Consider the following 14697-nt stretch of genomic DNA (forward strand, 5'->3'; position numbering starts at 1 on the left):
TTATATTCCTTTCAAGGTATTATGCAGAGTAGAAAGAGCTTTGGATGACTTTAAAGCCAGAGACACCTGAGTCCAAATACTGACACCACCCCTTTCTAGCTGTGGAAATTTGGACAAATCATTCAGTGTCAACTTCCCAAACTGTAAACCATGACAATGTTGGTCAGCATCATGAACTGGCTGGTGTGAGCTTAAAGATAATTCTCTTTGGTTCAAGGTAAGGTAGTGTTACGCAACAGTTGGTAGCTTTTATTACTTACTGTCATTACTACTAAGTTAACCCTTTAACTTATGAAAACTATATTGTCTTACGCTACTTCAGAGCTCTCGTGGGTTACACACTGAACAGTACAGAGTGTATTTGTCAAGCACCATCATGCTTTTATTATACGGAAGTTTATTCTTTTGGATGTGCAGTGAATATTCAGTGAATTGAAGCTTTCTTTGGTTTAGCTCAGAAACATATAGAGATAAAAGATGTCATTACTGCCATCATGGGCTTAGAGGGCAATGTGACAGCCATGCACATAGGGAATTGCTATAGTCTGGTCATTACTAGGAAACATCTATTTGGATACACTGTATGGAGTCCAGATGAACATTGTTTACCTTGAACTCCATGGCTGTGATGCTACCTGAGAGTAGTCCTATTCATGGGCCAGATTCAGACAGTGTGGAATAAGGGTCCCATAAGAGATGATCTTTGAGCCGGGCGGTGGTGGCACATGCCTGTAATCCCAGTACTCGGGAGGCAGAGGCAGGTGGATCTCTGTGAGTTCGAGGCCAGCCAGCCTGGTCTACAGAACTAGTCCAGGACAGGCTCCAAAGCTACAGAGAAACTCTGTCTCGAAAAACCAAAAAAAGAGATGATCTTTGGGTAGAGGAATATCTTGCTTGAGTTTCAGAGAACAAGGTGTAGGCAAGTGTGAAGACAGCGGGGGGGGGGGGGGGGGTTGGGGGGGGTGGAGGTGTGCGGGTGTGTGTGTGTGTGTGTGTGTGTACAGGGACTTACTGCCGAAGAAGGATTAGTATTAGAGTAAGTTAGCATGAAATGTGTCTTACGTTACATGACAGACTCTGACCTTATTCATAAAGACTTGAGGATCCATCCAGAGTTTTAATAAAATATGATTTAAAGTATAATGGAAAAAGCAATCATATTTTTAATTTGTTGTTTAATCTACTATATTTTGGAAAAGGAGATGGTTCAGATTCATTTTTATTTTTCTGATCAATAACATATTATTCACTATAAAAACTATAAAAGTAATTGGTATGGCTGGCAGAAATATTACTGAATTTTATCACTTTGGACAATTTTAATTTGAATGCTAATATCACACTAGATACTGTTATTCAACACTGTTGTCATGGTTTTTTTTTTTTTTGGTTGGATAGCAAACACTTCTAAATATTACATTAAAACAAAATTATGAATATTGATTATCACTTTAAAAAATAAATTGATATTAAATTAATATTATTCACAATAGAACATTAAGTGCAGGGCTGAGATCAAAGAGAATCTAGTTTGGAAAGTACTAATTTCCCAAAATGAGGGCTACTTCAACTATTTCTTCATGGATTACTACACTCTCATATAAACAGAAAGGAACAAGTCAGAGGTGCCTCTGGTTGTGTCCTCTGGACATTTGTAATGGCTTTCTACTCTGTCGGCCACAAGAGGCACAGAACATACTCAGTGAACCGAAACACCCACCTTTCCCCTCCTAGTGGTTGGTTACGACAAAGACAAACTTAGTTTCCTCCAAACAAAGAGAACTGAGGACATTTTGGTTTATAACAGTAATTCAGTATAATGTTTTTAATACCTATTAGGTGCTTGATTATTTTTCTTGGAGCTAGCAACACGAGTGTGAGTACCATATCCTCATGTTGAGGTTCAGTTCTTGTTACTATCTCCAGCTTAAGCCCCTGATGATGCCTACCAGCCATGGCACCCCAAGATCTGACTGCTTCAGCTTCTTATTCCTCTCCCTCTTACAGCTTTAAGACCAGCAGATGCTGTATAGTGAAGTTGGAACGAGTACGTGATTGTTGCTACTTATTGTTGTAATTTGGAAAACTGCCTTCCATTTACCGGATCTTATTTTTTCTCACCTGTAAAAAATTCCTAGAGGAAGAATGGATTTTTCAAATTCTCATTTGTAGATGTGGGAACCACAATTTAGGGAAGCTAAGTTGCTCACCGAAAGCTACAAATGTTAATTTAAAGCTTTCAAAAACTGTAAGTCTTGTGTGTTTTCCACCACACCAAAATATCCATCTACGCCGAGTCTGTGAGGGGCACAGAAAAAAGGATATTTCAATACATACCTGCCTCGTGAATCTCTTCTTTTCCAGTGTATGAGGAAAACACCTGCCTGGAAAACTTGTACTGTTGTTCTCGGAAATTGTTTTGTAAGTAATCCATCAACATGACATACCCAGACTGTTGCATTGTGAGAACTTCACAAAACACAGCCAGCTGGAAAGAAGACCAAATCATTTAACACGTCTGCTTCAAAAGCCTCAGCAAATGCTTTAAAGTGATACACTGCAGCAAGGCTACAACATAATGCTTTTACAATGGCTTCAAATTACTTCATTATGTGAACCTCCGGGATTACCTGGCTTTCGGAAATGCTAACTGTATCCTTAAAAACAATCCATTCAACGGTGTCTGTGCACGGAGGAGATGTCAGTGAGCCGTTGTAAATGTAATACTTGTCAGTGGAGTTTGGCAGAAGGTTCTGCAGGATGAACGGATCTAAGGCAGCTTGCTTCCCTATGGAGAAATAATACACATCTCAGCTGGACTCACAACACTGGAGCTTACTTATCAAATATGCTATGAAACAAAGGCTCACTCTTACTTCTATACCTAGTGAGAAGAGAAGTTTTAAGAATAGGTGATATATATGTACATACATATAATATATTGAGCATACCACAAGTTGCCTTAAAAATATCACTATAGGTCATTTGATGCCTTGTCTTGCAACACAATGATGGAAAAAAAAAGAACATTTCATATAAAAAGATAAAGAAATCTATGATTATCTCAATAGATTCCATCTACATATTTTGAAAAAAAAATCATTCTAGTTCATGGACTACAAAAACGAAGGCCTAACCTGTTGAAGATTATTGACAAAAGCCTATAGGGAGCATTGGTTTAAGGGCGACATATTGAAAGCTTCCACTAGAAATCAAGAACGAGACAAGGGTGCCTTATGTTTGATATTAAACATGAAGGAAAAGAACAAACCTGTGCTGAGTGAGCTGGCACCCAGCTTGATCCCAGCACCTGAGAGGCAGAGGAGGAGGATCAGGAGCTGGAGGCCTGCCTGGGTTACGTAGGGAGACGCTCTTTAAAAAAAAAAAAAAAAAGAAAGAAGAAGCAGAGAGAAAAACTATTAGGATTTACAGGGATTGATATCCTCACAGTTTGCAAACGGCACATGGTTGTGCATCGGTGGCTCAGGGAACATTACAGATGAGAAGGCAGAAAGATTTTACGAGCCAGAATACCAGGAAGTCGGGTGTGAAACAGTCGTTCCTAGAAATGGCTGCATAAACAACACTTTACCAATGACAATGTCTGTGGATATTGTTAATGTGAGGGGGGTATTTCATGGGGTCCCACCCCTAGAACCACAGGCAACCAACAATTGCTGGGGGAGGATTAACCTCTCCCCGGGTTTAGCCCCCCCTTATTAGTTGTCCAATGAAGAATAGTCAGCCCTGAAAGCAACATACACACAAACAACCAAAAGCATGCTCAGCAGGTTGGATTTATATACATTTTTGCATATACATACATATGTACACACATATATACATAAGTATGTGCATATCTGTCACAGTAATATTCAAGGAAAAGAGGTTATCAAGTTGAGAGTGGAAGGGGTATGGGGGGGGGAAGAAAAGGGAGAGAGGAATGTGATGTAATTTTATTTTGATTAAAAACTCTTCTTTTAAAGGGAGATTTCTAAACCGTGTTGAAAATGGCTACACTCCTACAGTGACTGCAGAACAGAACTGTGGAGCAGTCACCAGAAAAATAGTTTTTTTTTAAGAAATCAGAAGACTCAGGAAACTTTTGGGAAAGTAATTAGGTGATTAATTATTGTGGGAGAAAAATGTAGAATAGGAAAGCCAAAATGTGTTCTAGCCAGCATTCTTTGGATTTTGGATTCTTTGTAATTTCAAAATCAATACCAAGTGATGCTCCTCTCTTTCTTTGATGCACTGCCCTCTATTATTAGGACATTTCTATGTTTAAGAAAGTTTGGTATGTACAGAAGCACCACGAAATACTATTAACTACAGATAAGGAAAATTCATTTGTAGTAGAGAAAGCTCTCAAGTATTCTTGAAAGGATAAATAATAGAAATATTACTATTATGGATTAAGCATGATTTGGATTCTGAACAAACACTTGTCTTTTAAGAACTCCTTTAAAAGGTAAAAAAGGAGAAGAAGAATTAAAGGCACAAACAAGATTATTCCGATAAGAATTTGTAAGGCAGGGAAATTAAGCTTATGCACAGGTGAAGAGCACTTGTTATGTTTATAGACAATGTAGAACCGATTGAATGTGTTTGAAGTGTTTTAGTTCTTTCCTCATTTAAATTTAATATTACTTTTACCATATACTGCATTTGCATGCTTCAAAATAGTATTGAGTTAAACATGTGTATTGAGAAGTATTTTAAAAGACTATTCATTCAGTTTAATAAATGAATCTAGCAAAGTCACTGTGCCAACACAAGAAAAAAATTTCAATTGTATCGTATTTCTACATCAGTTCCAAAGAACAACAAATTAATTTTTCTGTAACATGAGTTCTTCCCTCTCTATTCCTTTTCTTTAGATTTTTTATACAATATATTTTGATCATATTCTTCACCTCCTGTCCTCCAACTCCTTCCAGACTCTTCCTCCCTCCCACCTACACACTCAACCTTTCTCTCTCTTAAAAAGCAATAGAACTCCAAACCAAACACAAACAACAAAAGGCACAAAACAACAAACAAACAAACAAACAAACAAACAAGACTGAGGTCTGTTTTGTGTTGGCCAACCACTCCTGAGCATGGGGGTCTGCCCTGGAGTGGTTGATATGCCCAGTGCCACTCCACTGAAGAAAATGGATTTTCCCTTTCCCAGAAGCAATTGATTGCAAAAGCAACATGGTTAAAATAGCAGCAAATATGAAATACAAATGTATCTACTAATGCTGTGTGAAATATCTACATAGTAATACATTCATACTCTATGGAATAAAACGTTTTGAAAAAGGTTTTCATGTTTAAAAATTCAATATTGAGATAGGGGCTGATTTTCCTCAAACTGAGTTACAGGTTCAATAAACTCTTAATCAAAAATCTCAAAAGTGTGTGTGTGTGTGTGTGTGTGTGTGTGTGTGTGTGTGTGTGTTTATGTCTGTGTGGCTGTATGTCTTTGTTGTTGTTGTTGTTTATTTATTTAAGACAGTGTCTCACTAATGTAGCTCTGACTGTCCTGAAACTCACTGTATAGAGAACAGTGCTGGGACTAAAGTTATGCTCCACAACCTATGCTGTTTACCTGTTAACTGGAATGCTGACTGTGAAGTTTAAATGAAATACAGTCTATAAACCAAGTAATCTTGAACACTAACAAGCTGGAGAGATGTCATTGTCAGGTAGGAAGGCTTGCTGATCAGATATGGTTGTGGAAACTATGATGAACACATTTTGCAGATACAGATAAAAGAATAATGAAGCAGAGACCCACACATATACGATTCCTTGATTTATAGCTGAAATAGTAGTAGGTAGCATAGAATTAATGAATTTTTCAATAAGAAGTACTGTATCAATGATCCTTGAGGAAACAAGTGAATTTCAACTACCTATTGCTTCCTTCCTTCCTTCCTTCCTTCCTTCCTTCCTTCCTTCCTTCCTTCCTTCCTTCCTTCCTTCCGTCATTCATTCGTTTGTTTATTGGGTGCTAAGGATTGAACACAGTATTTGCACTCAGTCACTGAGCTATGCCCTCACCTTTAACTCTCTGCTTTAGATTACAATTACTAGCCAATTATGGATGGATTATAGACTTTAAAGTGTCTTCACTTTTAGAAGAAAACATGGGAAATTCTCTTCACATAGGTGGTTTGAAATTCCTGCTGTCAGTAAAAGGAGAAATGATGCAAAATTTAAGGATGCCATGATCAAGAATTTTAAAAAGAGAAACCCTGTCTCGAAAAACCAAAAGAAAAAAATTAAAAAGTACTGTTTAGAGGTGAGGATGTAGCTCCTTGTTAGAGTGCTTGCCTAGAACACATGAGGCCCTAGATTTCATCCCAAGCACCAAATAAAGCCAGCTGGGCAGTGCAAGCTTATGATTAATCCTAGCACTAAGGAGGCAGAGTCGAGAGGATCAGAAGGCCGAAGTCATCCAATATGGCACAAAGAGTCTGAAGTCAGCCTGGGCTTCATGAAGCCCTGTTTCAAAAATGCTTAAAAAATCATTATTAAAATAGTAAAAGAGCAACTCAAGGAATGGAAATTGTTATTTTTAATATCCTATGCATATTTACATTTAAATTTCTATACAGGCTGTTCTTATATTTATTGGTGTGTGTGTATTCTTGGAAATGAACTTGCATACAGATTAGAAGATTCCTATACAGTGATGTGCATTTTATCTTGCCTCTTTCCCACAGTGCTTGTCAGCAGCACCACCTTTCTGGACTGCCTGTACTCATATAGGCAGCGATTTGCTGGCTAGCTAAATCTGCCTCTTGTATTTCCTCACCTTTCTCAATTCCTAGTCCAGTACACATCTTCTGCCCTGTCCAGGAGATTTAGGTTTACTTCACAGTAGTTCTTAAAGCCAATTTAGTCTGCGTAAGATAGCACCTTTTTAGAAGAACGTAAGGAGTTTTAAAATAGCAGACTTCCCATCATTGGAAATAAAACTTTTAGGAGTGGAACCTGGGCACAGTATTTTTAAATCTATCCCCAGATGATGCGGACATGTAGTCAAAGTTAAAACTTAGGTATAAGGAAGTGTTTTCAAGATTTTCACCTTTCTGGTAACATTTTTTCATGAGTATTATAAATAAAGTTTTAATAAAATTAGAACTAATTGACTACAGTTTGAGTTAAAGGCTAAATCTCACAAATAGAACACTGAATTACATTTCTCCTTTATCAAATAGAATCTTATTTTAATTCATTAGGAGTTCACATTTTGTTTGGCTTAATGGACTATTGATGTCCAGATATGTCCAATACTGAGGTGAAGTTTTTAGAGTTCAGTGCCAAACTAGGACTGGGAAAAGCCCACGAGACCTCAACCCGGCACAAATCACTATGGGGAACTAAGGAAAGCTGTGAGCAGGAGAGGTGGGGACAAGCATACCAATTGGTTGTCCAGTGCCAAAGAGCCAGCCCTGAAAACATACATTATAGGTAGCATCATATGTACTGAGTAAGATATATGGTTATATTTAGGATAATATATGTTTATGCATATACATAAATGTAGGCAATAACAACTAGTGGGAAAGAGGCCATGTATTTGACAGGTACTAGGTAGGGGTATTTGGAAGGAAAAGGAGGGAGAAATGTAATTAAATTATAATCTCAAAAATGAAAAAAAATGATTATCAGAGTTCGGATTTCAACTCAAATTCTCAGGATATGATCAGAGTATTTTCTGTTAATCTGTGGATATTTCTCAGTTTCAGATTCCTGTTTTAAGGCTTGATTTTGTTGTGTGATTAAATAATTTCCTCTTGAACCATAAATGGACTAAAATTGTTTTTATTTTCTATTAAAGATAAAATTTCTTTTACATGTGTCTTATGAAAATATGATTGTGGAACATACTAATTAAATAAAGTGGTGGAAATTGATGCCCTGCTACCCGGGAGAAGATGAACTGATTCCAGAAGATCTAGAGGCAGGGCAGAGAGGACAAAGGTTTGAGACCTCTGTGGATATGTGGATCACAGAATTTCCTGGAACATGGAGAAAATTAAAAGGAAAGAAGGTTAAGAAGAAAGACAAGTCTTATTTTTTTTTCTCCTTAATATAGAATCCAGTCTGCCTTTTCTGAACCTTAGCAGGCATATTTTCTTGCTGTGGGGCTAAGAGTTCATGCTGTTTGTTACAGATGGTATTTGCATGTTTGTCCTAAAATTCTGTCCTAGATATCGCATAGACTTTTCAATGTTGGATCCATTTTTCAACCATGCCTCCATATATTGACAAAACTGGACTATGGTGATACTTGTGTAGTGGGTAGCCATCCCAGCCTTGGCCTGGAAGTTCCAACCCCCATTGAGGCTTCTGTAATGGCCACGCCCATAAGGCAGAGCTGAGGGAGGAAGCGGGAGACCAAGGAGCAGGAGGAGAGGTCTCTCTTGGTTCTGGGACCCTGAACGCTCGCTGGAGGTAGACCGAGCAGAGTTCTCCAGAGAACATGGCTGGACTGCGCCATACCTTTGCCAGACCCTACAACCTACCCCTTCATTTGTAAGTTACCCCACAAAATAAACCTCCCTTTTAACTACGTGGAGTGACCTTAATAATTTCACCAATAACTTTGTGACTTGGAATCAGGAATTTCATCTGAGTAACTGCACAAGAGAGAATCATACCAGCTGTACTCCACAGTGCTCAGGCATTCATCTCAATAACCAACCTCTCAAACACAGAGGATTGACCAAGCAACTTCCTAGACCCTTCCATGGCTAGGTTGACCATGAGAGGAGAAGAGACGAGGCAGAGAGATAGGTAACTGAGGACCACAATATAGCCAAACAGCAGGGGACTGCTGCTGGGGACTAAAACCAACTCTTACAACAAGGACATTTAAGGGGCACCTCTACACTGCTTGTGAGAAGTTTCAGTATGAAGAGGCGTGGGTCTAGTCTGCAATTGAGCAAGCAGCTTAAGTAGTTCTGATGAGACCTTCCATTTGAGAACCACTGATTATGTTACTTGTAGGTTTCCCTTCTTTGCTGCTGGAAATACTCACTAATACTTCTCTCTTCTGTCTGCTCTGCTTGAAGGATATTAATATTTTATCTTTGTGTCACTGCAAAGTCATCACCTCTCTCCTCAGTCTGCAGATACAACAATGCCTGACATAAAATAGTTATGGTGAGAAGATAAGAAAGAATGGGTTCTCACAGTGAAATAAAGTGTGTCTTTTAGAGAGAAACGTGGGAGATGAGCAACTAGCTATGTTATAGGAAACAGATTTTATATTCTGAATGATGTTTGTGGTATTGAATTATTTACAACTCTCCTTAAATGGAGAGCATGAATCAGGATTTGGAAGTCAATCAGCATTCCGAGAACCTCTTTGTCTAAGAGTAAGAACTATTTCAGTCTTTAAGATTCCCTATAATAATAGCTTAGCAGACCAAATTGAGAAGTCCTTAGTGTATTGTACTCTAGGGGATGGTCTAGACTCCAAAAGAAAATGGAGAAGTTTCTATAACTTTACAAGTTAGAATTCATAGTCTGGTTCTCTTGTCCCATTGCTGATGCAAAACAGAAACATTCTAGGTTCACATTTCTACACCTCTAAGGACATGTTGAAATCCAATCTGGTTCCCTTCCTTCAGTTAAATAGAGTCTATTTTCTGATTTACAGAAAGAAAATTAAGTGTGGCTTAGAGTATTCAGTGTTGAATTTTGCTTCTAGGTGGACTGAGGAGGCAGTCAGCTGGATCTTACTTTTGGTTATAGGCAAAGGGGTGAAACAGGCTTCTCCTCTGCAGGAGTCTACACATTCCTGACTTCCGAAAAGTTCAGTCAATTCTGATCCTCAAACATAAGTGGCAAGGATGAATCAATACTAGGTTGTGTCTCTGCTTTCAAAAAAGGGGACTGTGTGAGCCTTGTTTCTGGCTTTCCAGGGAGGAATAATTTTCATTTTGTTGATAACCAGGGGAGCATTAATATTGTTTGTGTGGGCACAGGTTTTGGGGCCTGTCACCAATGTTTTCAAAAGCATTTGCTGTGACAGATGACAAGATCCTCTACCAGACAGAATAATAAAAAGCACATTCTATCCTGTTCTATGTAAACATGCAACTCCTGCAAATATCTTACTTCTTTAAAATATTCATCCACCAAGAAAACCTTCAGGGAATAGATGTCCACTTGAATAAATTTTTTGATATTTGTAAAATTATTTAGCTTAATTACTAACTAATTTGTAAAATTAATAAACAAAATTAATTAATTACAAAATAATTGCTTAATTAATTAGTTTCATATAGTCTTTAAGGGGATGTATAATACAGAAGCAGTAAAGGTGAAGGTTTTAAAAGCATAGTCCAATCAGATTATTTTTAAGAAGGAATTTAGACAATGTCAGACTCCTTTTTACATTGATAGCATATAATTTAAACTTTTAATTAGCCAATTAATAATTTATTTATTTGAAACAGGGCCTCTCAGTGTCTACCTGCCTTTGACTCCTAAGTGCTGGAATTCAAGGCACATGCAACCATATCCAAGCTCTCATAGTTTTTATGACACGAAAATCTGTGATCAATGGTTCCTTATTTAGTGAGAAATATATAAAGCAGCCAAGCACGGGGAGGAAGATACCCTCGTTTTTAAAGATGCCGTCCTTCCCATCTTACACTGCAAATGCTCGTAGGTATTCATATCTTAAGCTCAACAGCTTACCAAAACGACTAACACTCTCAATCCCATCCATAATGGTTTTGAAATCCAAATTTTCTTCAATTCCAATCTGTTAAAGAAGAATAGCATTATAAAAACAGGATCCAACAATTAACTGTTCAACAATAAATTCCAATTTAAGTATAAAGAATAGTATGTTTCAAACACAGACACACACTTTTTTTTTTTTAATAGCAAGGTAAAAAAAAACATAAAAATCAGGTAACTTTACATTTTCTGCTATGAAAAGTAAAATGAAAAATGTTTTGATTAAGTTACTGCTACTGAGTTAGGATAATCTTCATGGACAGATGAGCAAATCTGTGCACTTAAACTGTTTACTTCAGCAGAAAGAAACCTATTCAGTTAATGAATGAGTACTCTTTTAGCCCTACCAGCCAGGGTTAGCCCTTCCTGGAAATGACTACCAATGCTTGCTATGGCGATGATGCCTTTAACCTGCATTTATATTAACATTTACTCCTGACAGTTGTATGATTTAAAAGATTAGTTGTAAACCTATGTAGAATAATTACCTCAAATAAAACAGATAAAGCCCTTAGTCTCCCCTTTCCTTTCACTGCTTCCTCAAAACTTGAAAATCGATCTGCGTCGAAGCAGTAGAGCTGCATCTGTAAACATAGTGATGACAGTTAGTTGGAAGCACTACACAAAAGCCAACAGAGACATAACAGAGAAGATGACCAAGTCAGTAAATTCTATGGAAAAATTCTACAGACTATACAGTTCTATATTCTCCGTGTTTCCCAAATAATTTCTCAGTTATATTAAGTAAGTTTGCTATCATTCATGTCCTTGAACAGAGAAGGAAAGACAGAATCTTCCTTAGGACGGTATGTACTACCAAGGGAATAGCAACAGACATTATAGCGGTAATTCACTAAGTAATCAGTAAATGCAAAGGCCCTTAACTACAAACCCGGAGCTCATTGTTTCTTGAGTGAAGAACATTCCTTTCTTGATGGCCCATTGCTACAATGTTGGGTATTAGCACGGTGTATCTACTGCTCTTATACTGAAATTCTAAGGACTCTACTTGCATCTAAAAATGCCAAATGCTTTAAGCTTCCTATTTTAACTTCTCCTGCTGTGAGATGTCTACGCCCTTGTGAGTGTCTACTCCACTCTAGATGCTCAGCCATGACAGGCTGTATTAAATCTTTTAATGTATTCTTTGCTCATGGGCGTAAGTCCGGGTAACCTAGTTATAGAAACGTTGGGAGCATAGGATGAAGGTCTTCTGCCCACAGATTTCCAGAGACACTAGGAATGGTAAGCATGCAGGACTGTCTTTCTAATGGGAAAGATGAAAAACCTGTTCTTCTATCCAGAAAGCTGAAAATTAGATATGATCAACAGTCTAGTGATCAGTGTTATCTGTTGGGTCAAACCACATCAAGTGCCTACACCTAGTACTGGAGGCAGCTGGTAATCTAAATGACCCTCATAGCCAGAGGCTCCCCCAAGCTCCCACAACCAGGACCAGAGCTGGCTAATAGCCCAAATAAGCTCGAAGCAATCTGTATGACTAAGAACAAGCCAAACCCTTAGGCCCTTAAGCTAGCACAGGTAGCGTATTCCTCGAACCCATCTTCTTGGAAGAAACGACATGTACTCTGAGTTGAGTTTCAATGTAATTATGTTTCTTTGTGCAAAAGGGACTCTATTATATGAGGAAACGTTTTTTGTTTTTGTTTTTGTTTTTGTTTTTTAAATTGCACTGGACTTAAATACGTTGGGAATAAACCACCTGATATTACACTTCCCGTAGTCTGATCCAGGTTGATAAAGTCAGTCTGCTCTGGGTTTTCATTCTTATCTCTTTGGGTGGTTCTTTCCCTGTGTGATACCTTCAGGGATTCCCTCATGTAAAGGCAGAACTTAGACAAGAGTAGAAAACCTCTGAGAACATTCAAGGATTGTGAGTGGAGAAGCACCATGTCTAGCAGGATGGTAGTGGCTATGATGTGCCACCAATGCCTTTTCAGAGCGGGTATCTCAGCTGGCATCTGAAGGTCAAATAGGTTTGAGCAAGTTGAGATCAGAAGGGATGAGGGTGTGGGATTCTACTTGTTCAATAGAAGTACCTCCAGAAAGGTGTCCACAAAACATAAGCATGGGAAATTGAAAGTCATTTTCTGTGATGCCAGTGGATCATTGTAAGGGAAGGAGCTGGAGAAACAGGCAGTGGTCACACCAAGAAGCTATAGGAAGTCACTAATGCCCTTTAGGAAACAGTCATTGAGGATGGGCTAGGCATAGGAGTGGGGATGGACTGAATGAAAGAGGCTAAGATTAAAGAAAGACAAATATATTGTCATTATTGTCATTTAATATGCTATGAAGAAATAATGGTGGTTGAATTTGCTTCCTTTTTTTTTTTTTCCGAGACAGGGTTTCTCTGTGTAGCTTTGCGCCTTTCCTGGAACTCACTTGGTAGCCCAGGCTGGCCTCAAACTCACAGAGATCTGTCTGCCTCTGCCTCCTGAGTGCTGGGATTAAAGGTGTGCGCCACCATACTGAATTTGCCTCCTAAAGCCCATATAATTTTTAAAACAAATTCAAAAGACTTGGTTATGGGATGTGTGAGACAAAATAAAAAAGGAAGGAAAGGAGGAAGGAAGGGAAGGAGAGAGAATGGAAGGAAGGGAGAGAGGGAGGGAGGGAAGAAGGGAAGGAGAGAGAAAGGAAGGAAGGGAGAGAGAGAGGGAGGGAGGGTTGGTTCTAGGATGCTCCTTTGAGGTCCTGCTTGCACAACTGCATGGAATACTTCTAAAGATTTAGTTACTTATTTTAAAAATGTATTTATTTTTATTTTATGTGTATGAGTGTTTTGCATGAATATTTATCAGTGCACCACACGTATGTCCTGTGCCTAGGAAGGCCAGAAAAGGGCATTAGATCCCCTAGAACTGGAGTTATAGATGGTTCTGAGCCACCATATGGGTGTTGGGAAATGAATCTCAGTCCTCTGTAAGCACAACAATTGCTCTTTACCACCAAGTCAACTCTTTGGACTTGATTTATTTTTATTTTTAATGATGTAGGTCTATGGAAGTATATGCAGGTGAATGCAGTTGTTGTCAGAGGCCAGGAAGGGGAGTTGGATCCATAGAGCTGGAGTTAACAGGCATTTGTGAGTCATCTTGTGGGTGCTGGGAACCAAACTTGGGTCCTTTGCAAGAGCAATACACAATTCTTAACCCCTGAGCTATCTCTCCAGCCTGGAAAACATCTGTAAAAGGCAACACAGGAAAGAAAGAGCAATCAATCTAGCAACTAACCATTCTAAAAGAGTCTTTGGAATAAAATATTTATTTAAGATTTAGTGCATACACTCTTTTGTATTTATTTTGATTGCTCATGGCTTTTGTTGTGGATAGCTTTTTTAAAAATGTCATTTGAAAAATAGGTAACATTTGATGAAAGCTTAAGTCTTAGAAATGAGATGCTATGTATTTAAATAATTGGTTTTTATTTCTTTGACAACATTTAATAAATATGATTTTATTCCTGAATGTTAATCTGGAACCCCTCCTGGTTATAATCCACAAATGTACTTATCTACATTTTTAAAGGCCTTTTGGTTCTTTGACAGATTTCACCCTAGTTTTGTTTCTGTTACTTATAACTATTTTGAATTATAAAAGTAATACAGTTTCATTGTAGGTAACAGAGGGTTTTTAAAGGAGCAAATATAAGAGGCATTTAAAATACAACCAGCACAAGAATGCTGCTGTTCACCTTTTTATGGTTTCTCTGAACGATTTTTAAAGAGAAATAAATATATTCCCTCTTTTAATTAACTCCATACAGCTGGTACTAGTAGGTCTGTTTTATAAGACAGGAATAGAAGAATAGGCAAATCAAATAATTGTATAACACTATGTCATTAAGGCTACAGTCTGGCCCATTTGACCCAATATCTGTGTAATTAGTTTTCATGTTTTACAAGGCTGGAAAGATAAT

The 14697-nt window shown here is 38.0% G+C and overlaps 1 protein-coding gene across 6 annotated transcripts in view; it reads right to left on the reverse strand.

Moving 5' to 3' along the window:
* Ptprz1 (protein tyrosine phosphatase receptor type Z1) overlaps positions 1 to 14697 on the reverse strand; it is a 186248-nt gene that overhangs the window by 78472 nt on the left and 93079 nt on the right. For all 6 annotated transcript variants that reach the window (XM_036181207.1, XM_036181212.1, XM_036181211.1 and 3 more), the window contains exons 5-8: positions 11244 to 11339; positions 10711 to 10777; positions 2631 to 2788; positions 2338 to 2488 (exon numbers count right to left, since the gene is read on the reverse strand). In XM_036181207.1, coding sequence (XP_036037100.1) covers positions 2338 to 2488; positions 2631 to 2788; positions 10711 to 10777; positions 11244 to 11339 — 472 coding nt within the window. The remainder of the gene's footprint in view (positions 1 to 2337; positions 2489 to 2630; positions 2789 to 10710; positions 10778 to 11243; positions 11340 to 14697) is intronic.

Source organism: Onychomys torridus, chromosome 3, assembly GCF_903995425.1.
Source record: "Onychomys torridus chromosome 3, mOncTor1.1, whole genome shotgun sequence".
In the NCBI taxonomy this organism is placed as follows: Eukaryota; Metazoa; Chordata; class Mammalia; order Rodentia; family Cricetidae; genus Onychomys; species Onychomys torridus.